Raw genomic sequence first — 24,505 nt, forward strand, 5'->3', positions numbered from 1 at the left:
CGCATGTATTATATTTTCAACAGGAATCCAGTCATAGCTTGAGGTGAAGTCTGGGGTTTTTTTTTTAGCCCGGAGTTGCGTAACAGAACAAAACAGACAGTTTGTTCCTCTTCTGATTTTTGTTTTATGACTTTTCAGCTCTGAGGAACTCAAAGACAAGTGGCTGGCGCTCATCAACAGGTAACGCACTGGTTGTTCTTTCTGCTGCTTGGTCCACAATGGTTTGTTTTGCTTATTGTGCATCCAGTAAATTACACACCGATCAGTCAAAACATTAAAACCACTGACAGGAAGAAGTGAATAACATTGAACATTTTGTGACAACTCAATATTCTGCTGGGAAACTTCTGGACCTAGCCTTCATTAGTGTGGATGCTACTGAAACATGTAGCACCCACCTAGACCAGACCAGGCACCCCCACCCCATAGCAATGACACTCCTTGATGGCAGCAGCCATCCCCAGCAGGATGCAGCCACAAAAGCACTTTAGGAACAACTCAAAAAAAACATGAAGAACAACACAAGGTGTTGACCTGGCCTCCAAATTCACTAGATCCCAAACTGATCAAGTATCTGTGGGATGATCCACTGTTGCCAGACACCACAGGACACCCTCAGAAGGCCCATGTCGAATTCTCTGACGAGTCACAACTGTTTTGGAGGCACAAGGCGAGACCTACACAATATTAGGAAGGTGGTCATAATCTTATGCCTGATTGGTGTGTTCTCCTGATAGGGTTTAAAGTAAAACTGATAATCACAATGCTAAACTGCACAAATAATCTCCTAACTTTTAGAAAATCCTTGTTTTAATTCTAATGCCTTCCTCCTATCTTTTGTTTTTTCCCCCACGCTCAGTCGGATAAGTGAGGGAAAAGAGAGAGACGACCCCAAGACCATTCCCCTGAAGATATTTGCGAAGAATATTGGAAATTGTGCTTACGTAAGATTCCCTTCTCTTTTTTTTACTGCTTCATTCAGCACAAAAATAGATAGATATCTATTTGGGTAATCAATAACATCACGGTGCTATTCTTTATTTAACGCCACACACAAACTTATTTCCTTAATGTCTCCAATATGTTTCCACCAGGCCAAGACGCTTGCGGTCAGCAACACTGACAGCACCACTGATGTCATCCGCATGGCTCTGCTGCAGTTTGGCATATCAGTGAGTAACCAAATACCGCTGACGATACTCGGGCTCGATGTCTAGCGGCTGTATTTTCATGTATTTCAACATTTCAGGCCAGTCGGTAATTTGAAAAGCACTTCACTAAAATGACATCTACAATAACTTTGTGAAACATGAAATTGGAGCTGGTTTGTGCGGGATTCACTGTAGATGTCAAACCAGATTATAATTCAGCAGCCACTGTAGAGGTTTCTTTATAACCTCTACAGATATGAACTCACAGATATGAATGCGCCTTGACAGGTGAAGGTAAAAGTGCAGAAATCCTCATTTAAATGCAAAATAAACCTGATTCTCCTTTGTCTCTCTCCAGGGTTGCGTTAAAGACCATCGGTTGTGGGTGAGTTCGAGTAAGGACGACTCTCCGTACCCTCTCATTGGTGAGCCCCCACAGTTGTTACTACCTCAAACCTTTTCCAAGGTGCTCATGAGAAAGACAACTCAACATTGCAATGCCCAATGTTGATTTTCAAAACTCTACAACCATGCATTCAGCAACCTCTCATAAATTAATTCATGTCAGACAAAAATCTTCCACGATGAATATTTTGAATACCCACAGTGGGGCGTTACTTCTGCGTAAGCGTCAAATTTAGCATCTGGGAGCGTTTCGGAGCAGTCGGTGATATTTCCGTGACGTTCTTTTACCGTAATCGTTCTGTAGTTCACACTGAATTCCTGAAAATCCCAACATTTATGATTCATTGTCGCACAGTGCCAGCTCTGACCTTGTTCTTGCTTTGACTCAGTGTCAGATTGCACAGATTGCACATACCAGACCCCTGCACCTCTAACCCATGGACTCTGACCTCTCATTCAGGCCACGAGTTTCCCTTCAGCATTAAGATGAGCCACATTCGGGACGGCGGGAGCAACAGTGGAGGAAGCGGAGGAGGAGGGAGGGATCCGTTGAGTCCCACGGACTGCCCAGAGGTTCTGCTGCTGGACCAGTGTCTCCCTCCGGACACCCAGTGCCAGTTTATCCTCAAACCCAGCAAGGTTGTCCCGAGACAGCCTCAACTTTTAGGTAAGGAACATGACTACAGTGGCTATTTATGCACGGAGGGAGATCCGTGGTGTAGAGAGCGGTAAATGGTTGGTCAGTGTCAAGAATCCTCCTATGAATTTCTAAGGAAACCACAAGAACGAACATGAGGATTCAGAATTATTAATGCGGAACAGAAAGCACTTCCTGGAATTTGTTTCACTTGCATAAACCGTTTCACTTTGTTTGAGCTCGCCGTCGTGTTGTTAGTCTCGAAGATGAATCAGTGGGCGAAGGAGAAGAGACAGGAGTCACTGAGAACGGTGGGAAAGGAGATCTTAACGGACAAGGGGTTACAGCAGGGGTTAGGACAGACGCTGTATCAAAATAAGAAAAACATCGGGCGGACAAAGGGGAAGAAACCCCAGATGGGACGGACGAGTGTGAGAATAGGAAGATGGAAAGTGGAAAAGAGATGACAAAGCTATTGGGTAAGCCTGAAGGCCAGCGGAGGTGAAGGAAAAAGAAACAACCGACCGTGGCAGATAGAGAAAGAGGAATTTACAGGGGGGAGAGGCTGAAAGGGGGAGGGGGGGGGGGGGGGAGTTTAAAAGTGAGAGGGACAGAGAATTGAGGAGGAGGAAGAAAGAAAAACAAGATGACGGTGGACAGGCGAGAGGACGGACTGCGGACACGGAGACCGAGCGGGATGGAAAAAAAGGAGGAAACGAGGTTCAGAGGAAAACAAGTTAGGGGAGAAAAAGTGTGTGTTTTCCAGTCAAGGAGGCTCCAGTTTGCCAACCACAAGCTTTGCCTCAGATTCCTTAGATTCAAGCATAACAGCGTCTTACATAATCACGTCGTACCAGCCCCGCGGAGGCCTAATTGCTCACACCCAACCCCGAAAGCTAATAACATGTATGTCTTTATTGGGCGGTGGCCATCACAGAATTAATTCTCAAATATCCAGATATCCCACTTTTTCCGATCTGCACTCATTCCATTGCGGCACGTTGCATGTCGATACACCGCTGTGTTACGGTTTGGACGAAAAGCTCCGACGTTCAGTTCATTTTCATAATCGTATCGGTTTCCCACTTCCAGGAAACTCAACGTGCAAGCTCAGATTGTTTCATCAAGGATCATACAAGTATTGAGGTTTAATACCAGACCTCGCCTGTATTAGGAGGTCTTAGTGGAGTGTCCGTTCCTGGCAGTGGACAACCAGTGTCCTTTTTTTTTGATTCATTCATTGTGATTAATCTGGAAGGAGCAGAGAATCCATCAGAGCTGGTTTATTTCTGGGAAGAGATCTTGACTTGAATTATCTGGGTCGTGCAGAAATATGTTCAAAACTGAAATTTTCCGATGTGGGATCTCGGGCATCTGTCATCGGGCTGTTGTTTATTAGTTCCTTCTAAACTGCCTATTATAAACATATTTCAGATGACTCGGGCTGATTGTGGTTTCTTTGGACAAAACAGCTACCCGGGTGATGTTCGAGAAAGACTTTGGTTAAAACACAGACTCGGTTGCTTGGCGAGCGCTTTGAACCGTCGGCGCATTTAGTATTTTTCACAACCGGTCCTTCAACATGTTTGACGTAAGAAAAATACACTCTGCAGTCATTGCTAGTTCTTCCTCCCATGTTGGACATTGACCCATCTTACGGTACAAAACGGTATGACGAGACATGGCGGCCTGGCGCCAACTGGTTAGCATGCTAACTTCAGTAGCTATATCTGCAGCGCTGTACATAGATCCTCCTAGTTTATTTTGATGTTTTAAGCTTTTATCTTTTCAATACTTGTGCAATCTACCCTTTTAGGGTTAAGATTAACAGGATAACTTCATTACTGGGTCTTGCTCTGTGTGCTGACATACACCGCCTGTTTTATAACACGCTAGCAGAAGATTATAGTAAGATGACAGACATCGCCTGCAGTCGACATGTAGCCTGTCTGCTTCCTCATTGCCCTTTTCCAAAACGCTTCCCCGCCGACATAGCTGCGGTGATGTAACACCTGATTTATGGAGAGGTTGTGTTATGTTTTGTTTTTTTCCCTTCATGACGGTGAGACACCTGAGCGATGCCAGAGCAGGCCGGTGATTCTGCGACTGCTGAACTTTGTTCCAGAGTATATTTGGGCATGACGCCACAGCAGATTGTTAAATAATGATTTCTGTGTGAGGTATGCCGTGTAGTTTTGCGGGGGCCCGAATAGGTCCTCCACCCACCAAAAGAATCTTTCGTTTGTTGGGAGAGTCCCGCCCTTGGATGCAAATCACAGCGACTTCGGAACATAAATGTTATAATTTCAAGATTGTTTGCAGTTGACTGTTGCTGCAATTAGGTTTCACTGCAATGCCCCTTTAAACAGTAGTTCAGATATCAATTTAATATCTTTCTTAATCAGGATTATTTTTAATTAGCAATTTTTTGGGTCAAAACTCCCAAAGAGACAAAGCCCAACGATATTTTTATAATGATAAACAAAGAGAAGCATCTGTTCATAACACCTCAGACAGCAAAACCAGCAAATGTCTGTTCACGAACAAACGTTAATGATTAATTATTTATCATAACTGTTGCCACTTACATGTGTTCATTGTGAAACTGGAGCCTAGTCCCCCTGCAATGCGCCGCTGTTAGATTGAGTAAATCTTTGCTGTTCTTGTTAACGTGCTCTTTAGTGCGCAAACAGAACGCCGTGTTTCGTAACTGCAGAGGCACGCGGGGCTGTTATATCCTAGGTAGAACATGTGGACATAGCGAAGACAGACCTGAAGGCGAGGCTCTTAAACAGCACAGGTAGACATTGTGTCGTCGCACCGCCGAGCAAACACTGGCGACAATCACGAGCCTTAGGAGGCTGTTTGGCCTGGATCCTGAACAATGATACACATGTTCTTTCAAAGACTCGCTTGCATAAACAGAGACCTCATTGCATATGCACGAAAACCACAAATAAAATGGTGTCTGCAAGCATGAACACGTGTGTGTGTGCATGCATTTCCCTCTATCTTAATGGCGTTGTTCCTTTCTGTGTGATTATTTGCTGAAATATAGTGGAAAGCGGACATTAAATTCAAATTTGTGACAGTTGATGGTTCATAATTCTGCTTTGCATTCGTGTGCGTGATAAAAAGGTGACAATACTCAGTTTATTTTGCTGTTAATAAAGGAAATTCCTTTCTGAGGTTGCGGTTTTGCAGTTTGATGAATCAAACGATTTGGTTTGCTGAACGTCCGGCTCACCTCTTCCTCTTTTTCTCCTCCCCACAGAGCCAGGTCAGCAGAAGCCCTTTAAGAGAAAGAGGTCTCTGATCAACTGGCCTTTCTGGAGAGGTTCCAGCTCACAGCTGGATGGCGTGCCCCTGTCCCCGACCTTGCTCTCCCCCACCCAGGGGCGGCTGTTCGGACGACCCCTGAGCGCCGTGTGCTCTCCAGAAAGCGGCCTGCCCAAGCCTGTCATGGTGAGTCGAGTGGAGGTCACGTAAGACCAGTAGGAGGGGTCGTGACCCGGTCTAGAAGGGTCGCAGGATGATTTTGGGATTGACTGTGTACTCGGGGGAAAGAAAGAGGAGACATTTTTAGAGAGCTTTTGGGAGCTTTTGTCTCACTACCAATTAAAAAATAAATAAAAATAATGGACATGATGTGCTTACTGGAGAAGTGAAACCCCATCTGTTGAATAAGCAGTCCAGATTGTGCACTGCCTTACTTGTGCTGGATTACATTTTGCAGTTTAGTTGTTTTTTTACATTTGTAAAGCCACACAAAAGATGACTCAATAACTCTCCCATTATGTTGTCCAATGAGTCAGACCCATTAGACGCATAAAAACAAACCAAACAAAAGATAAATTACTTGAATCCTCTTTAATCCTTCTTTTGGGTGGAAACTTCTGACTTGACTTCTGAGCGATTCCTTCGCTGTGAAACATGAAATACTTTGTGCCCGTTGGTGCAGTTTTTAGGTTCTCATTTGCTACGCCGAAAGCTACTAATTTCTCTGAGCTTGCACTGATCAGCCATAACATTATGACCTTGTGCCTCCAAAAACAGTTGTGACTCATCAGAGAATGGACATGGGCCTTCTGAGGGTGTCCTGTGGTGTCTGGGAACAGAATCTTGTTAATGGGGGGTCCTTTGAGGGGAGGGGCCTGTGTAGATCATTCCACAGATACTTGATCAGTTTGGGATCTAGTGAATTTGGAGGCCAGGTCAACACCTTGTGCTGTTCTTCATGTTTTTTTGAGTTGTTCCTAAAGCGTTTTTGTGGTTGCATCCTGCTGGGGACGGCTGCTGCTATCAAGGACTGTCATTGCTATGGGGTGGGGGTGCCTGGTCTGGTCTAGGTGGGTGCTACATGTCTAAGTAACATCCACATGAATGAATGCCAGGTCCAAAAGTTTCCCAGCAGAACACTGAATTGTCACAAGATGGTCGATGTTATTTACTTCTCCTGTCAGTGGTTTTAATGTTGTGCCTGATTGGTGTATGTTCCTTGGTTAAACTGAGAATATTTCATGTTGCTAATCTTTCGTCCCCCATGTTTCCTCAAGGACATGTTGGTGTACCTGTATCTGGAGGGGCCGTACACCAGAGGCGTCTTCAGGCGGTCAGCTGGGGCAAAAGCCTGCCGGGAGCTCCGAGACAGACTGGACAGTGGGACCGAAGACCCAGAGATCACACACCAGTCGGTGTTCGTCATTGCCGCTGTCCTCAAGGTAACACACTCAACCGCACGCGCACATGCACACACATACATACATCTCTGCGACGTCTTACTTGTTTGAAACGAGACAACAGAAAGCAGGCCCGTCTGATCTACGTCCAAAGTCACCTAAGTCCAGACAGGATAATCTGTCTCCGCACAGCCAGGCAGGCGGCCAGTCACACACACAAGGTGCGTCATTGTTCAGGATCCAGGCCAAACAGCCGCTGCAGTGTGGGGCATCCAGGGAGCTGCTTGGGGCTTTTTTTCTTTTCCCCCACGGACATTCATCTCCCTTTTTTTATGTTATGCTTCACCAGTTTTCTCCACTGTGGACAAGGACCTGAGACAAATAGCAGCTTAACGCTATTATTCAGCATAGATATAGAACATTTTGAGATGTCCTTTTCAAGTGGGACCAGAAAATATTTATGGTCCTTTGCTCCAGAACAGTAGTCCTCACTGTTTGGCATGTTTAATATACAGCAGAGTGACTAATATTGTTTTTTGTTTTTTTTTCCATACAGGACTTCCTGCGAAATATTCCAGGCAGCATATTGAGTGGTGATCTGTATGACCAGTGGATGGATGTGATGGAGGGGGAAGGTGTAGAGGAGATGATCCCAGCCGTCCAAAGGTAGGAACTCAGCTCCTAAAATACCGTACGTCATATTTAAAGCTAAAATCCTGCTGCTCATTTAACAGCCGTCACTGTCGCACAAGCAAACAAATTAAGTCTGAGACCGGTGCACCAACACCTCAGTCTGTGTTTGTCTTTCCTTTAATTGCTCATTTATTTATGTTTAGAAAGAGAACGAAAGGCAGGCAACAAGCGTCGCTTTAGTTCCAGAAGCAACAGGCTGAATTCCTTTTGCTTGGGAAAATAAAAAACAAGGAAAGGCATAAAAGTCAGCAGAGGAATTCCTGTGGCGTCTGAAATTAGCAATAAACAACACGGCAACTCGCTCTGAGAACAAGAACCAGGGGCCGGTGTTTCATGCTTATGTTTGTTGTACTCTCCTCATCGTCTGACCTTCTTCCATCCTTATTTATTCTGCCTCTCAATCGTTCCCTCGCAGGTTGCTCCACCTTCTGCCCGCCGAGAACCTGCTTCTGCTGCGACATGTGATGGCCGTGCTGCAGTGCATACAAGGCAACGCCCACGAGAACCAGATGAACGCATTCAACCTGTCTGTTTGCATTGCTCCCAGCATGCTCTGGGCTCCGACACCAAGCACCCCCGAGATGGAGGGGGAGGCCACTAAAAAGGTGAGAAAGAAAACACACACACATTGTAAAGTAAACCTCTTGCAGATCTGGCAGGAGATATCATCTAACAGAGTAATTTAATATGTTGGGAAATATGTTTGTTACTGAGAGTTTTATGACATGTCTTTGGGGTCAAAGTTAGCTTGGTTCTGTCAAAAGTTAAAACATCTATCTTTCAGCATCCCAAAGCTCAATTAATAATGTGCTATATGGTGTTTTATAATCATTCAGAGGTTGCCAGGGAACCAGCAAGGACCCTGAAACATCAGGAAGAAATATCTCTCCACAGGCCCCTTTTGTACAAATATGTACAAAATAAAATTTACTTAATAATAAGTAAAAAATAAGTTTAAAGAAACCAAATCAGTAAGTTTATTAGATTTACTTATCCAGATCTAAGAATGAAGCCACCATGGAAGCGCCAAAAGGTGCAGTTCCTCAAACGGCCACTTGAGGGTGGCACCAAAAGCGAGTTGAGCCGAAAGAAATATGTTTACATCTGCTACAAAAATAAAAAAAAACTTGTAATTTCATCATTCATGACAATCGTAATAGGGCCGTGAATTTGAGATCTGCATAATTAAGGTCAGGGTAGCATTGAGTGACAAACCTAGCTACCAGGTTGCCGTCCCACATTGCTAGCTTTCTGTCTAGGCCCCGGTTTCAGTCGTGCTCTAACGTTTTTGAATTAGTTGGGAGTAAAGCGGAGTCGGAAGTCTGTCAAAAAAAACGTGGGAAGGTTTATTCATCCTCATATAGAGTCAAAGGACAAAACCAGACATCCCCTTTTGTTTCGCGTCTTTACGCTAAGCTAACCAAGTGCTGGCTCCAGCTTTTCGTTGAACGTATTGATTTTAGATCCCAACTCTTGTCAAGAATTTAAGCAAATGCCAAACTCAACACTCCGATTACACTCATCCGCCGTACGTTTGTGCAACAGCGTGTAGACTCCTGCTCAGACAGTGTGCACACTCTGAGGAATTTGACGTTCCAGTGGAATCATAGAAGCAAACTGCCGTAGCGTTGGGTGTGTACGTGCCACCGTGTTGTGTGAAACACGTGTGACCTGACAGGCTGACCCAGAGTTTGACCGACGGGTACGATGTTGAGGTTTTCACTCATAGGGGTATGCAGATAAAGTATGTGTTCACATGCACACATAATCTCAGCCTCAAAGCCATTTGTCAGCAGAATGGAGGTTTCCCAGTGGACGCGAGGAGCGCTGACCTCTGAGCAGCAGCTGACTCACACGCCTTGTCATCATCTGCATGTCATCATCAATTACTCAGTCTTTACGTTAAGTCTTAGCTTCATGAAGGTTACGGTATTGAGCTTTTTTTTTTCTTTTAAAAACTGAGAAAGCTGTTGATTGAACTGTGTTTTCGTTTTGGAGGATGAGGTTTGTCGTGCTATTGAATTGTATTGTGTAACCAGCACATGTTTCTGTTATTCTGACGATCCCACGAGGGCTAGGCTGAATAACAGAAACACATTTGTGTTTAATTCAATCCAGTTTAACAGCACCACAAACTTCATCCTCCAAAACGACCGTACAGTTGAATTACCACCTTACCATGCTGCTTTATTATGAACTGAACATTAAAACATTCAGGGCTGTTAAATCAGAAAGCATTTGTTCCCGCTAGTGTACCTAATGTTTTGGCAAGTGAGTGTATATATAGTGAATAATGTCACCTTGAGAAACAAGAAATTTGATCTTGCTCCTAGGGCTGCGAGAACAAGAACAAAGTTCGTTTTGGTCAGGTCATTTAGACTTCACGAGAAATTCAAGTGAACTCCAGAGAAGTCCTCATAGGCCCCGCCCACTGAAGCATATGTTACACACGCTAAGCATTGTGGGAGATGCGGGAGATGGACAATGAGAGGCACTTTACTTGTTATTTTCGGATATCAGCCAGTCGCTTTGACAACCGTGTCCGTCGGATCACGCCGTTCACTCGGCATGCATCCAAACACAGTAGGCCGATTAGCGGGCACACTGTTGGATATTAGCATCTAGTGCTCGTTAGCGTATCCACTTTTCCGCATTAACCACGCCCACTTCCAATTTCTGATCAATCACAGGATAGTTGCCGGACACCACGCGGCTTCTACAGAAGTTTAATGCCCGTTTAATGGGTCGAGAACAAGCTGCAAGAACTGCCGAACAAGGGCTGCGAGAACAAATTTCTTGCTTCTTGCGGAGTATGTGACAACCTTTAGTCTGCCCAGATACCACCAAAACAAACACATTTTCATAAACCTCTTGTATCTAACAACTTAAAGTTTTATTCACTCAACTTTTCTGACTATTTCTGGAATCAGTTTTAAACATTTACAGTATACTTTCTGTGGAGTTCTCCAGAATATATGTGCAGAATTTTTGACTATATATTTGAGCAGTCCAAAAAAACTGGAAAACTGGAGTTCAAACACTGCTCTTATTAAGTTTGCAGCGAGCTCGTATATTCCTCCTAATTATATTTTTGTGACGCTAAAGTTAACTCAGCGGTGGAGCAACGTTGCTCAATCTTTCTTCAAATCTGGGCCAGCCAGGCTAACCTAAAATGGATTAATCCTCCAGCAGTAGCCGCAGCCAAGTCCCACAGAGGAAGCTCCCTCGCCCACCAGAGCCCAGTGTGTAGTCACTGAAAAATATACAGCATACAAAGCTTTTTGATTTGTGGCCTGTTTGGAGAGCTACAGTTATTGCGTTACACACAATCTCTGTGGGTGGCTGGTTTGCTTATCTTTTAAAACGTGTGTGTGTGCAAGAGTGTGTACGTCTTGAAGCGGTTGAGGTTCAATGAGAAAACATGCAAAGAATTTCCTACAGAATCCTGAGGCCAAGTGTGTGTTTTTGTAGAAAAGCGCGCTGCTGAAACACCTTTTTTTTTTTTCCCTCTTCACACACACACACACACACAGCACAAATACCCTCAACGCCCACAAATACCTAAATATCTGTTTCACAAATACTCCCCTGATAACACTTTCCCTCCTGCACAGTGCGTGTTTGTGCGTTCGTTCTGAGCACAGGCGGACCTTTTTCTGGGTAAAAAAAAAAAAATGTAAAAAATAACAAAGTGAGTTTTCGACATTTCCCACCTTGCGGTCAGAGCCGGGGGCCCCGTTTAAACCAGCGCGGGGGCCTCCTGGTCGTGTAATGGCTGGTTTCCAAACTTGTCTGGAGGCACATGAGCGCTCGGCTTTTGCCAATTCCGTTTAGTCTCAGCTTATTTCCCTCTCCCTTTTCGCGCAGCGTATAATTTAAATGCTTCTGGCTGAACGTAGATAGCTGTTTTGGAGCTTCTGAGGTAAATGCAGCTTTAGTTTGTTTGCGACTTAAAATGGAGACAGAGAGACAAATTGTTCAGAAGGAAGTTGTTTTTCTCTAGAGCGCAGACCAAGCTTTATTTTTCTCTTTTGTTCTTTTGACTTTTCCACATTACAGTTATAGACAATGCAGAAAAGTACCACTTACAGCAGAAATGGCCTACAAACTCACAGCTTCGACGTTTCTTAATGCACATTTGCTGTATTTGCTTCACGCCCTGCATTGTGTAATCGGACTGTATCAACCTGCTGTCATGCATTTGTTTCTGAGTGCTGAAAAGAGTTTAAGATAACATCCTACTGGGTAAAGACGGAGAAGAAGCTGCAGGTCTGACAGGGCCGTTGATGGATGGAAAGGGGTGAACGTCTCCTGGATGAATGAATGGCCACAGGCTCTTTCCAACTGTGCTTCGTGTCACGTAGCAGCTCTCTCTGAACGAGGGTGAGGAATGCTAAATGAGTGATGAAAGGAGGAACGGCAAAGCTACCCGAAAGGGAGAGTGGCGGGTCAGGGAAGGAAGAGTGAATTAAGGCAGGAGGTATTGACGGGGAAATTTATGAGAGGAGGAAAACAGGTGAAAATGTAGAGGTGGAAAGGTTAACGTTCAAGTAAGAGGTATTGTACTATCGTCTTTGATAGGAAATGTCAATAAAAAGCGCAGGTTTTTGTTGACATTCTGGAGAACATGGAGTTAAGAAGGATAAGTTTTGAAGGATTTAGTTCAGCGTGAAGACGTTTTGTTGTGATAGCTGCGGTTTTAAGACTCACTGGAATTACAAATAGCAGTACAAATACAAGGCATTCTTTGCTTAAGGTTTGTGGCTGGTGAGACTTACAGTAGCTAGAGTAGGCATCTCACTCTTTCACTGTAAAACAAAAACAGCGACAAATACTGTAAAAACTTAAGAAAAAGATATCCGAATTCAAATAAACAGCAAAAACATAGATTTTTGTGACTTTTTCCAGTTTTTTCCCAAACATTTAGAATCAAAGATCTTCAATAAAGTGTGGTCTAGATGGTAAAATAATAGTTTTCCCTTTGAAGACAACTGCAACTCATTAAAACTCAAACCATCTCATATTACAAATTGTTTTTCTACAGTTAATATTTAAATGACTGAAGTGATCAGCATTAGAGAGTCTTCTTCAACTTGTGCAACTCAGATATACTAGCCTAAATTTCTAGTCCGATTGGCACAGCTGTCCTCAAGAACTCGTAATAAGCATGTGGCCAACAGTGTTGGTTAGACCTTCATAGTCTGCATTTTATCTCTAAATCGCCACATCTGTGAAGCCTGGACTTGGTGCACAACTCACAGTTTGATTACTTGCACCACTGATTTCCTTCTGTTTTCTATTGATAAAACACATGCTAAACAAATGTCAGCCAAAGCAGACAACGCGCCGTTGTCCAGGAGTGAGACGGTGGAATGTCGATGTGCGCCGATAGCGTGTCGCAGTCGCTGAAGCTATCTCCCCCCGTAATCAAAGACAGCTTCATTCTTGTGAAGATGATTGAGCAGTTTGAACCTGACATTCCTCTGTGGTCTTTTTTTTTAAGAGTGTATTGAGGCAGACAGTGATGTATGCGCACTTACCACGATTGAACACCTACAATCTACCAATCTGCAGACTTAATTGGTGTCTGTCATGTTGGAGGTAATGAGGAAGGATCACAGACTGTTCAGACACTTGCTAATTGTGCAAGTATAAGTTAAAGATTCCTGCAGGTTATGGACAGCAGAGCTTAGAATTAGTCGTAATCCAAGTTAAATGTGGCCTGTAGGCTTTTGTGCATCAGTCGTTAGCATTGAGGTATCGTAGTGTAGACGTAGTGTTTGAGTGAAGAAGAAATGCTCTGTGAGAGGTTACTGGTTTGTGATTGCTAGGAGGAAACTACTCTGAAGGTTATTATGAGATATAACTGAAAATGCAGCTCATCTCACTTCGCCTGTCAGATAAAACCATAGACTGTATATAAATATGGACAATGTGTCGCCACTTCCTTGCATTGGCCAAACCGACGCTAGTTTCCCAGCGATATAGGTGGCGCCATCTTGTGAGTTTGGAGCCAGAGTCTGTGCAGTATGGCCCGAGAGTGGAGCCGAGTTATTGATGCCCCGCCCGCACTTCTGTTTTTGTTTTTGTTTAATTAAAATTGCGCTTTGTTCTACCTCCACCAGTTACAAAGAAATGTTGGATTATACACAGTACTTATTTGTTTTTAAATGGAACGGTTGACATAGCAACTTATAGTCATCGTGAGGCCACATCCTGTTTCTATAGCATCAAATAACTAACCAGATCGAAACTTATCGGTAAAAATGGATTGAATATGCATCAGCATTATGTTAACTACTTAAAGTGACTCGAAAAAAAATTATTTGACGTGTACTTTAATGTTTTAGTTTGTACCCAAGTCCCATCCTCTAACATGGAGGGGGTGGATCTTATGAGCTATGCTGCGGCCAGCCACCAGGGGGAGCTCTACTTGCTTTGGCTTCACCTTAGAGGAGCTGTTCCGTCGTACATCTTTATTTACAGTCTATGTATAAAACGTTTTTTCCATCTTATAAAATGATTTGCCTGTTATGACTCTCATGAAATAATAAATTAGCTTGATTTTAACTGAAATATATTAAAATGATCTGTTAGTTAATTTCTTCTCTAATGCAGGAATGTACCTTTCCAGCTTGACCGTGTCTGGTTTAGAATATTCTGAGCACTGAGTCATTGCATAAAGTCATATGTAAAGACAACATCTGGCCCACAAACAAAGAGGGAGTCTGTTTATCTCCGCCGTCTTTCCATACTGTCACAAGGGCACCGCAACGGCAGGAACAAACAACTCATTTATAAACACAACAGGCAGATTTCAGTGGTAACTTTCCACAGTTTGGGGAGTCTCCCAACATTTTTTTATTTATTTTTTTTGGAGTGGCCCCCGGTGTTTGCTGACTATTTGTGTCGTAGGACGTCATATGTGTTTTGTGTGTTTAGTTTAGGAGGCGGTGGTTTCGGCCAAATGCTGCGATTTGTTTGAGGACGGATTCCAACTGGGTTGATGATACTCAGAGGGCGCAAACACAGAACGTCAAATGATTACATTGCTGACTATTTAAGTAAACAGCTCCTTTTGGAAATGGTCCACAATGTATAGGTTTGACTTGAGGCCATTTTTTTTTTTTTTTTAATAAGATGATGAAATCCATCATTTGCATTTTCTTAGAAGACTTTATCTCTGTCAGAAACTCCTTATGCTAGATTTGTCCGATGTCCAGCGGGCATTTGAATTAGTGATCCTCAAAGCTAATACATGATGTCATATATTATCGTTATCGGGACGCTATCCAGGACTGGGAAGGAAAGAGCTGACTGAGAAGAGGGATTCACTGTTTCCTTGGTCTTTGAGGAATGCTAATACTTTTGTAGAACTTGGCAGGTCGACATCAGCCCAAACAAACGAACACAAACCTCTCTCGGGATGACTGTATGGGACCCAAAAAATGCAGCTCTTGACAACTGATGTCACGATTTTGCAAGATGAAGCAGATGGTAGCTACAGCAGCAGCAGCGACTAGGAATCACTTCCACAGCATTGTAGCTGCATCAAATCAATGTCAGGATAGGCTGTGTGAATATAGTGATTTAATTTTGGTTTATACGTGTGTGCAAATCTCTTATGATGAGATCCAAGGGTCGGACTATGTCTCTACATTCACATGGAGTCCACTAATAATCAGAATAATAGGCCAAATAGAGTTCAATCAGAACAGACTGGCCTGATCAGAAGAAATTCACAATCAGATTGACAGAGGAGATGTACTTTGTGGAAACCCTAACCCTAACCCTAGCTCTTGATTAGCTCCCTAATCTAAGTTAAATGTACTTCATTCAATACTTCTGCACCGGCATATGAAAGTCATCAGTGCCGATGCGTGTCACGCCAGAAACGTCTGCAGGCTGTAACCAGGCGGCGTTTTCTCCCTGCAGGTGTGTGAGCTGGTTCGCTTCCTCATAGAGAACTGCAGCAGCCTCCTGGGAGACATCACCTCGCTGTTCAGAGCCTTCAGCCAGAAGAGCAGCAGCAGCGACCACGGATCTGGTAAGAAGAACACGGATGAATAAAGAGAGGAGAAGTTATGAATTATGGAATATGATCAGAGATGGAGGCCGTGTCTGTGGGCTGGATGCTTACCCAGAATCCCGACTTCTTTTTCACTCATTGAAAATGTCATATTTTGTAAATACGTGAGGAAAATTTGGAATATTTTGTGGCCAAAACCTCAAAGTTCATAAATTTCACATAAAAATAATAAAACTTCAACTACACTAAGAGAAACTGTAGAGAAAATGTGCAAATAAAGTTCACATCTCAGTCTGCGACACAATATCTTCTTGCAGACTTCATATTTGTGATGAAGGTCATATTCAAGGTTAGAGTCTTGATTCGTGTGTTTGTGTGTCTGGCTGATGTAGTTTGTTTTCTGAAGGTGAACTAATAAAGCCTCACAGTGTTGCACCAAAAAAAAAAAAAAACCTGCATAACAAGCTGGTTTGACTAGCCCTCTGTGTGCATGTGTGCGACTGCTCATAGGCTCATTCAGGCCCTGTTGATTGGGGTCGGAAGATTGACCTGCGGCAATTGCAGTGATTGCCAGGGTCACAGGTGCTGATTAAGATGCCGCTGAATCTCCTCATTCACATGTATATATCCTTAAGTTTCTCACTCGTGCTGTAAATAACCACCAGAGGTCAAAGGGCACACAGCAGCTTTGTCCTCTGTTCTCCCCCGGCAGTGAACTCTGAATTCATTCATTCAGTTACTTGGTTCCTCTCAGACTGCTCTCTGTTGTCTGGGTGAAGTTCTAACGTTCCTTTCCATCTCTCTCCTCCCAGATGTGTCGTCCTTCCAGATGAACGACTCGTCCTACGACAGTCTGGAGAACGAGCTCAACGATGACCCGGAGTCTCCCTACCAGGAGCAGCTGCCGCTCCGCGACAAGGACAAGCCGGACAGCCGCAGCCGAGACTCCGTCATCACCCTCAGCGACGGCGACCCCGATCCCGACCCTGAGGCCGACCTCCTGCTGCAGCTCCCCCCTCTGGCCAGACCCAGGAGGTTCAGCCCTGCGGTGAGACAGCCTCGCGCCCGCCAGGTCAACGGCTCGTCGCAGGGTCCCAGGAGGCTGAGGAGGAGCTCGGAGCCCGCCTTGGCGCTGGCGAGCACCCAGCCGTCGAGTATGGTGATGGTTCACGCCGATAACGGCCACAAACCGGCGAGGAAGGCGAGCTACGACGCCGCCATGGAGGGGGGAGGGGAGGAGGAGGACGAGGTGTTTCTGGAGCAGGGGCTGAACGGGCTTCAGCTGAAAGAGGCGGAAAAGGACGAGTGTGAGAAGAGAGGGGCCAAAATACTGAACGGCGGGCGGAGGAAGATGAAGCACGCCCCTCCGCCTCCATTGCGCCTAGACGCCAGCTGTTCCAGTCTGTCGTCACCGGCAACCTCACCAACAGGCTCCTCCCTCAGCTCTTTAGACTCGGCCTTTTCACAGTACTCCACCGACTACGCCACAAACGGCTCGGTTCCGCTGAGCGAGCCTCTCTCTCCTCTTTTCCCCGGACGTCCTCAGCAGTCACCCAGGGGCTCGCCCCCTCACGGGGAAGCACTGCATCATTGGCCGCAGCCAAACCAGCACGCTCGAACTGGCCAAACCCCCTCCCACTCGCATGGCCTCCACCCTAACACGTGGCTCAAGAAGGACCGGAGTCTGTCACTGCGGCAGCCTGATATCGGACACACAGAGGAGAACTTACCTGTCGTAAACGGGAAATCCCACCCAGGCAGTAACGGCTTCTCTGACGGCGCCCACGATGCCGCGGTGACAAACAAAAACTGCCTGCGGAGGTCTAGCAGCCCTCCGTCCTACCAGCAGGCTATCCTGCAGCTGCAGCGCAGTCGCTCTCCTTTCTACAGGGGGTCGGAGAAACCTCTGACAGTCAGAGAGCTGAGACAGCTCCATGACCAGACCTGCACCTACAAACCCCAATCCCCAACCTCCCCCACCAACCCCACACCACACACAGGAAGTGAGGTCACACAGAGGCTGGCTGGAGGCGAATGTGTGCAGCCCCCGCAGAGTGTTTTTTACGGACAGACTGGCACCACTCTGGTCCTCAAGAGGCAAAAGTCCCACTCAATCACTCCGGTCACGGAGGCCTACAAAGAGTCCAAAACCCTTCCCCGCCGGGCGTCCGTACCCGCCAAGGTCACTATGAACTCGAACCCCTCGGCCAGCCTTACCTTGGACAGACCTTCTAAGGCTCAGGGTGGCCTGAGAGTGTCGGACGTTGAGCCCAAGCCAACCTTTTGCCTGTCTCCCTCCTCCACCCGAGCCGTAAGGGACTACTTTTCCTCGCAAGGCCAGGACGACGCGGATGCGTGCCTGCGCAGGAGTCAGGAGGTGGCGCTGGCTATCGTGCAGGGTAAGAAGGAGTGGCGGAACAGGCGGTGCAGCGACCCACGACTGGAGGACTTTGAACAGCTTTTTTTTGCAGAAGAGTCATATGTGTAAATAAGGACGTCGTGTAGATGAACTGTAAATGGGAGACTGGCTTTTGTATGATATGTCCACTTGTATATAACTGTCTTCATTATTGTTAATTGTTAATATTATTGGTAATAATCCTCCATATACACATTTTTTCTCTGTTGCAGATTACTGTAATGGTACTTTTAAGGTGTATAAGGTACAGATGGCCCTTCTTCTTCAGTGGTTTTACTCTTTATCTTCATAATTTAGGTATCAGGAAACAGTTAACTGATTCATTTGGTTATAATCCACAATATTTCGGAAATTATTTGCTGTCACACATTTGACAGCGGCGTTCCTTCGTAGTCCTCAAATTATTTATTGAGCAGTGATGCCTGATTCTGTGATTTCATCACTGGGCAGATGTTAAGGAACCCTTTTACCTGGACATCTGGATCCATAAACAATCATTAAACCTTCTGTCAAAATTCGGGTCAGTGTTACGACTCCAGTGCCAAAATCTGTTTTCTCTGGCGCAAAAATGTTTGTTCCCCTGGCCCGTGGTTGCCTTTTCAGCTCATGAAGAAATACTGGATGTCAGGAATGAAAAAGACTAAGAAGCTTTTCTGAAAGCTTGTAAAATCTTCCAAAATCCGCAGTATTTTTACAATTCCCAAAGCCAGTAGAAAATTCATGGAGTCTGATGGGAAATCACGGCCATGACACATTTTTGTAGTCGGCTTTTAAACAGCACAAACGGAAAGTAGATTGAAAATTCAGGCTCATCAAAGTTTTCTTGAGCATCGAGGTCACATTTTAGGCAGCGCGAGTGTTGCTCTCCTCCAGCAGCACACCGAAACACATTTATCCACCGGGAAAGTTTTCGAACAGATGCCCCCGCTGTACATATTCCAACATCTCTCACAGCATTTGTACCATTTACGACCAGTTGCTTCCATTAAGCGAACCAGAGAGTGAAGCGTTTGTGCCGCCTGAATCCGTTGAATCCGTGGGGGGGTCAGTATTTATTCGTATCGTTTCCAGACACACGGCGCACACTGCCCCCCCCCGTCCTCGGTAGCTCTGGTTTGTATCTCTGCGACCTGGGACGGAGGGCAGGGCCGGCTGGAGAAGAAAACCTTTGTGTTTGCGTGAAAGGAAATCTGAATGTTGTCGAACGTGGCGCGGTAACGTGACGGCGTGTCCTGAGCCAGCGTGTGAGATAAACCTGTGGAAGGAGAGATTTATTTTATTCTTGCTTTTATAGCACTTCATTATTCAGTCTCACAAGGATGCAGCTTATTGTGTGCGTGTGTCGAGTTGAATGCAGCATTTGAAACCAGTCTATCTGTTGTATGTTTTGTCCATAATAATATGATGCTCCAGTGCTGCTGATGTTGCAGTGTTGATGTCTTACGGCGACCCTCTTTCGATAAATGACCTTATCTCAGTGCGTGTTAATGCAATGAAAAGTATTTTTTAGCAAAGCATAACAACAGTTTTCATATTAAACAGCTTCCATATCAGCATTTTCACACAAACACACTGGACTAAGGTCATTTGCATGTTAAGTGTTGCCGTTTTAAATGTTATCCTGTATTATTATTATTAATATTATTATAATTGTTATCTCCATTACAGTGAATTGTGTTCAACCTGTATAGTTCTCCATATTTATGATACAGATATATATAAATATAAAATATATATGTACAAATATATATCTTGTTACTTTGGTATGTTCTGTGTGTGTGTGCGCGTGCGTGTGTGACAAAATCAAATGTGTATTTTTGTACATGCCAATTCTGCTGCTGCTGTCTCTATAGAAAGTATATTTGCTACAAAACGCACCATTTGTATATTGTGTACATTTGATGTCCAATGCTCACGAGGACAAGGTGTCATTCATTTGAATAAACGTTGCTCTTGTGAAACTAAAGACGTGAGTTTGCGCTCGTGCATTTTTTGTCTGCGCGGCGGGATGCAAGAGGAAAGAGCTTGGATTGTTTTTGTTGGGGCGGCACGTTGGTGAAGAGATGGTGAACTTAATCCTCCAGGGCCGCCTATGTGCAAAGTTGTGCATGTTAGCTAATTTAAATGAGCCCTAGGTGTTTATTTCTCTGTGTATTAACCCTCTGATGGACTGGGTGTACCTCGCCTCGTGCCCAATGCAGGCTCCGATAGGCACCAGCCCCTTCTGACTCTCTGCAGGTTCTAGATAATGAATTGATTAACATTTATTTTATTCATTCATTCATCTTCTGTAACCGCTTGTTCCTGTGAAGGGTCGCAAGGGGTGCTGGAGCGTATCCCAGCTGTCATCGGGCGAGAGGCGGGGTACACCCTGGACAGGTCTCCAGTCTATCACAGGGCCAACACAGAGTGACAGACAACCATTCACACTCACGACCAATTTAGAATCACCGATGAACCTTGGACGTTGGGAGGAAGCTGGAGAACCTGCAGAGAACCCACGCAGACACAGGGAGAACATGCATACTCCACACAGAAAGGCCCCAGTCGACCTCTGTGGATCATCCCACAGATACTTGATCAGTTTGGGATCTAGTGAATTTGGAGGCCAGGTCAACACCTTGTGCTGTTCTTCATGTTTTTTTTTAGTTGTTCCTAAACAGTTTTTTGTGGCTGCATCCTGCTGGGGATGGCTGCTGCCATCAAGGAGTGTCATTGCTATGGGGTGGGGGTGCCTGGTCTGGTCTAGGTTGGTGCTACATGTCATTTTTTCTTACATTCAATGTTGTGGATGATTGTTGTGTATATTGAATTTAACCCATGCATCAGTATACACAAAGAGTGAGCATGCTTAGAGCGGTGGACAGCTGTGTGCAATGCCTGGGGATCAGTTTGTGGCTTTTGGGTGCCTTGTGCAAGGGCGCTTGAACCATAACCACTGCTTAGTCACTTTACATTCACACATTTTCTTCCAGGGGTTGCATTTGCAGAATCATTCCGATTTCAGTAATAAAACTGCAAATTAAAATTAAGATCGTATTATAAGATGGAAAATCTCACCCTTTCTTGACGCTTTCTTTAAGGCCACAAATCATAGAAGAAACTGGATACTGCAAGCTGGAAACGTAAGGAACCCATCATTCACTCTTAGAACTAAACGCCTCACTAAAACATCTTAATAATTTGCATGTTACAGCTGTCTTTAATGACACACGCGCATTCCTACGTGCTCCGACTACAAAAGGCTGCGCAGGGATTTTTTTTTTCTTTTTCTTTTCGTTCTTTCGCGCACACGTTTCATTCTAACTCAGTCTGACTCATTTGTTGCGTTGGGACCTTTTTTTTTTTTTTCATGCACAATGCTCGGCGACACGGTTGCATAACCAGAATCAAGGTTTATGAAGTAATTTGTGGAGGAATTCTTGAAGTGAAATTCAAACACAACTGCACAACAGCGGGAACCGACTGTGGCTTTGTACGTGTTTCTCAGACCATGATTTATGCTTTTTAGTCAAAACCATTACCGCATATTTCACCAAGAAACAGAACATCAGGAGTCAGGGTTGACTCAGATATTTATAAAATAAAAATCTTTTATGGATATGTCAAAACCACCAGAAAACGATTTACCGTGCACATTAATGTACTGCTGTGATGTTTGTCAGGGAGGGAGCAGTTTTTAGGTGGTGTGCTGCAACCAAAACACATTTTCCCAAGTGTCTTTACACACTTGAGCTTTGCAGTTTCAGGCTGGATGAATTCAATAAAGAATGGCAGGAAGGGAGTGTGTTAGAGCAACAGCAGGCAGCGGTTTTCTTTCACTTTCCTCATAAAAAGGGCAGTTAGAGGCACGGTGAGTTCACTTCTGTTTCTTTCAGCAGTCGGCTCAAGCTACTGTCCCCTCCGCTCCCCCCATCCCGACCCCCCTCGGGTTACGCAGACCTGCGAATGATGCGAAGAATATTTCGTAACAGGAGGATGAAGAGTGAGGTAGCAAACTGGAGCAGAAAATCGTGTCATGACGTAATTCGTTCGCCTTGCTGCATATTAGAATAATAAATCTGCTCTGTCATTTCCTGTTTCCCGTCGAGAAGCTTTTGCAGCTGAATGTGTTCGGGGATCTTGGTTTCCTGCTCCTCGCCATTCACCACAGCAAAGAGGGAATGAATGCAGATGGAGGATTTAGAGAAAGAGACTCCTGAAACATCAGATTCTTGAAATTTCATCCGCTGCAGCTGAATCAGTGGTGCTGATCATCCCTGTCAGATTTATTTGGGCATGTCCTAATATTGTGTAGGTCTCCCTTGTGCCTCCAAAACAGTTGTGACTCATCAGAGAATGGACATGGGCCTTCTGAGGGTGTCCTGTGGTTTTTTATTTTTGCTGGATTTAAGTTTTACTTTCTGTCTGTCCTCTGTGATTCCATTCACCTGTCTCGCATTGTGTCTTTTGTCTATCCTTTTGTCTCCTCCCCTCATTGGTCTCACCTGTCTCTCGTTATTCCGTCTCAGCCCTTGTGTGTGAGTGCACATATAAAACCCTGCCTTTCCCCTCTGTTCTCTGTCAAGTCGTCTGCGATGTTGGTTTTTGGTGTTCGCCAGTTTATTTTGAATTTGCGTGTTTGGATTACCCTGTCATTCCTGCAGCGCCTTGAGTTCTGGTTTTTTGAGTTTCTATTAAAGTCATTTCATTGCTTGCTCCTGCCTCAGACCTGACACAGACCATGTCCACACATGTTTAAAGGCCAAATGTATTCTGGCTGTTTCTGTCCAAGGTTTGTTTTGGACCACAAAACAAAACTTTCTTCTTTTTGTATGTGCTTGGAGGACAACATGCTTAAATATCTGTCTTACAATCTACATGTGACTGAAGCATAGACTGTATATAAATATGGACAATGCGTTCCCACTTCCTTGCATTGGCCGAACTGACGCTAGTTTCCGGGCAGTGCCATTTTGAAAGTTTGAATCCATTAATTTTTTCCTATTCTCATGCAGGGGTTGGCATGGCAACTTGTGGTCATCATGAGTTCACATCCTGTTTCTATAGCGTCAATAACTAACTAAAATGAAACATCAGAAAACGCATCAGTATTTTTTTAATTACCTAAAATGACAGAAACCATCCTTAAAAAGAATTGTTTATTTGACGTGTAATTGAGTATTTTAGTTTGATCCAAGTCCCATCCACTAACATGGGAGGAGGCGGAGCTTATGACCTATACTGGAGCCAGCCACCAGGGGGAGCTCTACTTGCTTTGGCTTCACGTTTGAGGAGCAGTTTTGCCGTCCATCTTTATTTACAGTCTATGGACTAAAGTCAAAGCAGACGTGTTGGAGTTCATGGCATGTAACAACCACTTGTAAAACAAGACTCGTGTAACAACCATCAGACGACAAAAAAGAACTGTCAGGACAGCTTCTGAAATGTTTTACGCTGACAGTAATGTTTGAGGTGAATCTCTCTTTGTGGCCGCTGCTTTTATTTGTAGCCCAACACACACCCTAAAGGTGAAATGTACATGAGTATGTTCACGCTGCATCTCATTATGTGGTCGTTTAACTGAAAGCGCAGGAAGTCTTACAAGACAGGAGGAGTTCAGCTCAAGACGGGGACAAGGGCAGCGCCACTGAACATGAATACCATATGCTTTTGATGAACCCCACAGCTCGGACATGTCTCTTATTATGTGCTGAGTTTGAGAAGTAGGTCAGCTGCTGAACCTTCAACCTCAGCATCCCACACAAATCATGTCTTGCAGTGGCATCTGGAGCAGTTTACTTTGTGCTCTTTTTACTTCTAGGCCATAACTTTACGTGCTGAGTTTCAAACTTTCACTTCCTGTACGCTTTAAACAAGTCTCTAAAAAGTTTGTTGCTTCATCGCTTGCAGAGGACTGACACAGTTTTCTTGAGTCTCAACAGAAAGGAAAAAATGTCAGCTGAACTGTCTTTGCTCTGTTGCTGCTGTGAGCATCTGTTTATGTTAGCTGGACTTGATTTACTGGGACCTTTCTGTTTGGAGTGAGTTGACCACAGGTCTGCAGGGGCACTGCGCATATTTTTTTTCCATATTTTCCTTAAGTTTGCTTTTTTTCTTTGGCCACTCAAGGCTTGTTGCTGGTTTTGCAGGTGCAGTTCCCGCTCTCAGACCCTTCAGCTGCCCCTCTTGGCAACAAAAAGGTTTTTGCTTTTATTTTCTTAAAGGAGGATAAGGGAGTTTAATGGCCGCTTGGCTCCTCGACGAGATTCCTCAGCCAGCGCGTAGCTCGCTGTGCAGTGAGGTCACACCTGATACGATCTATCCCTCTCGTGTGTTTCAGTCAAAACAGCAATTAGTAGTGTTTTCCTCCCTTCGCACTACACTGTTGACCCACTCTGAAAAACATGTAACTCCCCGGACAGGAACCCTGTTGATAATCACACACATTGTTTCTCTGACACAATTTCTGCACCTCTGGTGAAACAGTAATGTTGCAATGAAACGCAGGAA

At 44.6% G+C, this 24,505-nt stretch overlaps 1 protein-coding gene across 1 annotated transcript in view; it reads left to right on the plus strand.

Annotated features, from left to right (window-relative positions):
• The window catches only part of arhgap20 (Rho GTPase activating protein 20), a 33,664-nt gene extending 13,661 nt beyond the window's left edge, over positions 1-20,003 (plus strand). The window contains exons 5-15 of the mRNA XM_084544614.1: positions 139-180; positions 860-944; positions 1,095-1,172; positions 1,510-1,576; positions 2,017-2,223; positions 5,468-5,658; positions 6,750-6,914; positions 7,429-7,538; positions 7,981-8,170; positions 15,501-15,612; positions 16,407-20,003. Coding sequence (XP_084400740.1) covers positions 139-180; positions 860-944; positions 1,095-1,172; positions 1,510-1,576; positions 2,017-2,223; positions 5,468-5,658; positions 6,750-6,914; positions 7,429-7,538; positions 7,981-8,170; positions 15,501-15,612; positions 16,407-18,082 — 2,923 coding nt within the window. The 3' untranslated portion in view covers positions 18,083-20,003. The remainder of the gene's footprint in view (positions 1-138; positions 181-859; positions 945-1,094; positions 1,173-1,509; positions 1,577-2,016; positions 2,224-5,467; positions 5,659-6,749; positions 6,915-7,428; positions 7,539-7,980; positions 8,171-15,500; positions 15,613-16,406) is intronic.
• Positions 20,004-24,505: the final 4,502 nt, after the last annotated feature.

Source organism: Chelon labrosus, assembly GCF_963514085.1.
Source record: "Chelon labrosus genome assembly, chromosome: 5".
In the NCBI taxonomy this organism is placed as follows: domain Eukaryota; kingdom Metazoa; phylum Chordata; class Actinopteri; order Mugiliformes; family Mugilidae; genus Chelon; species Chelon labrosus.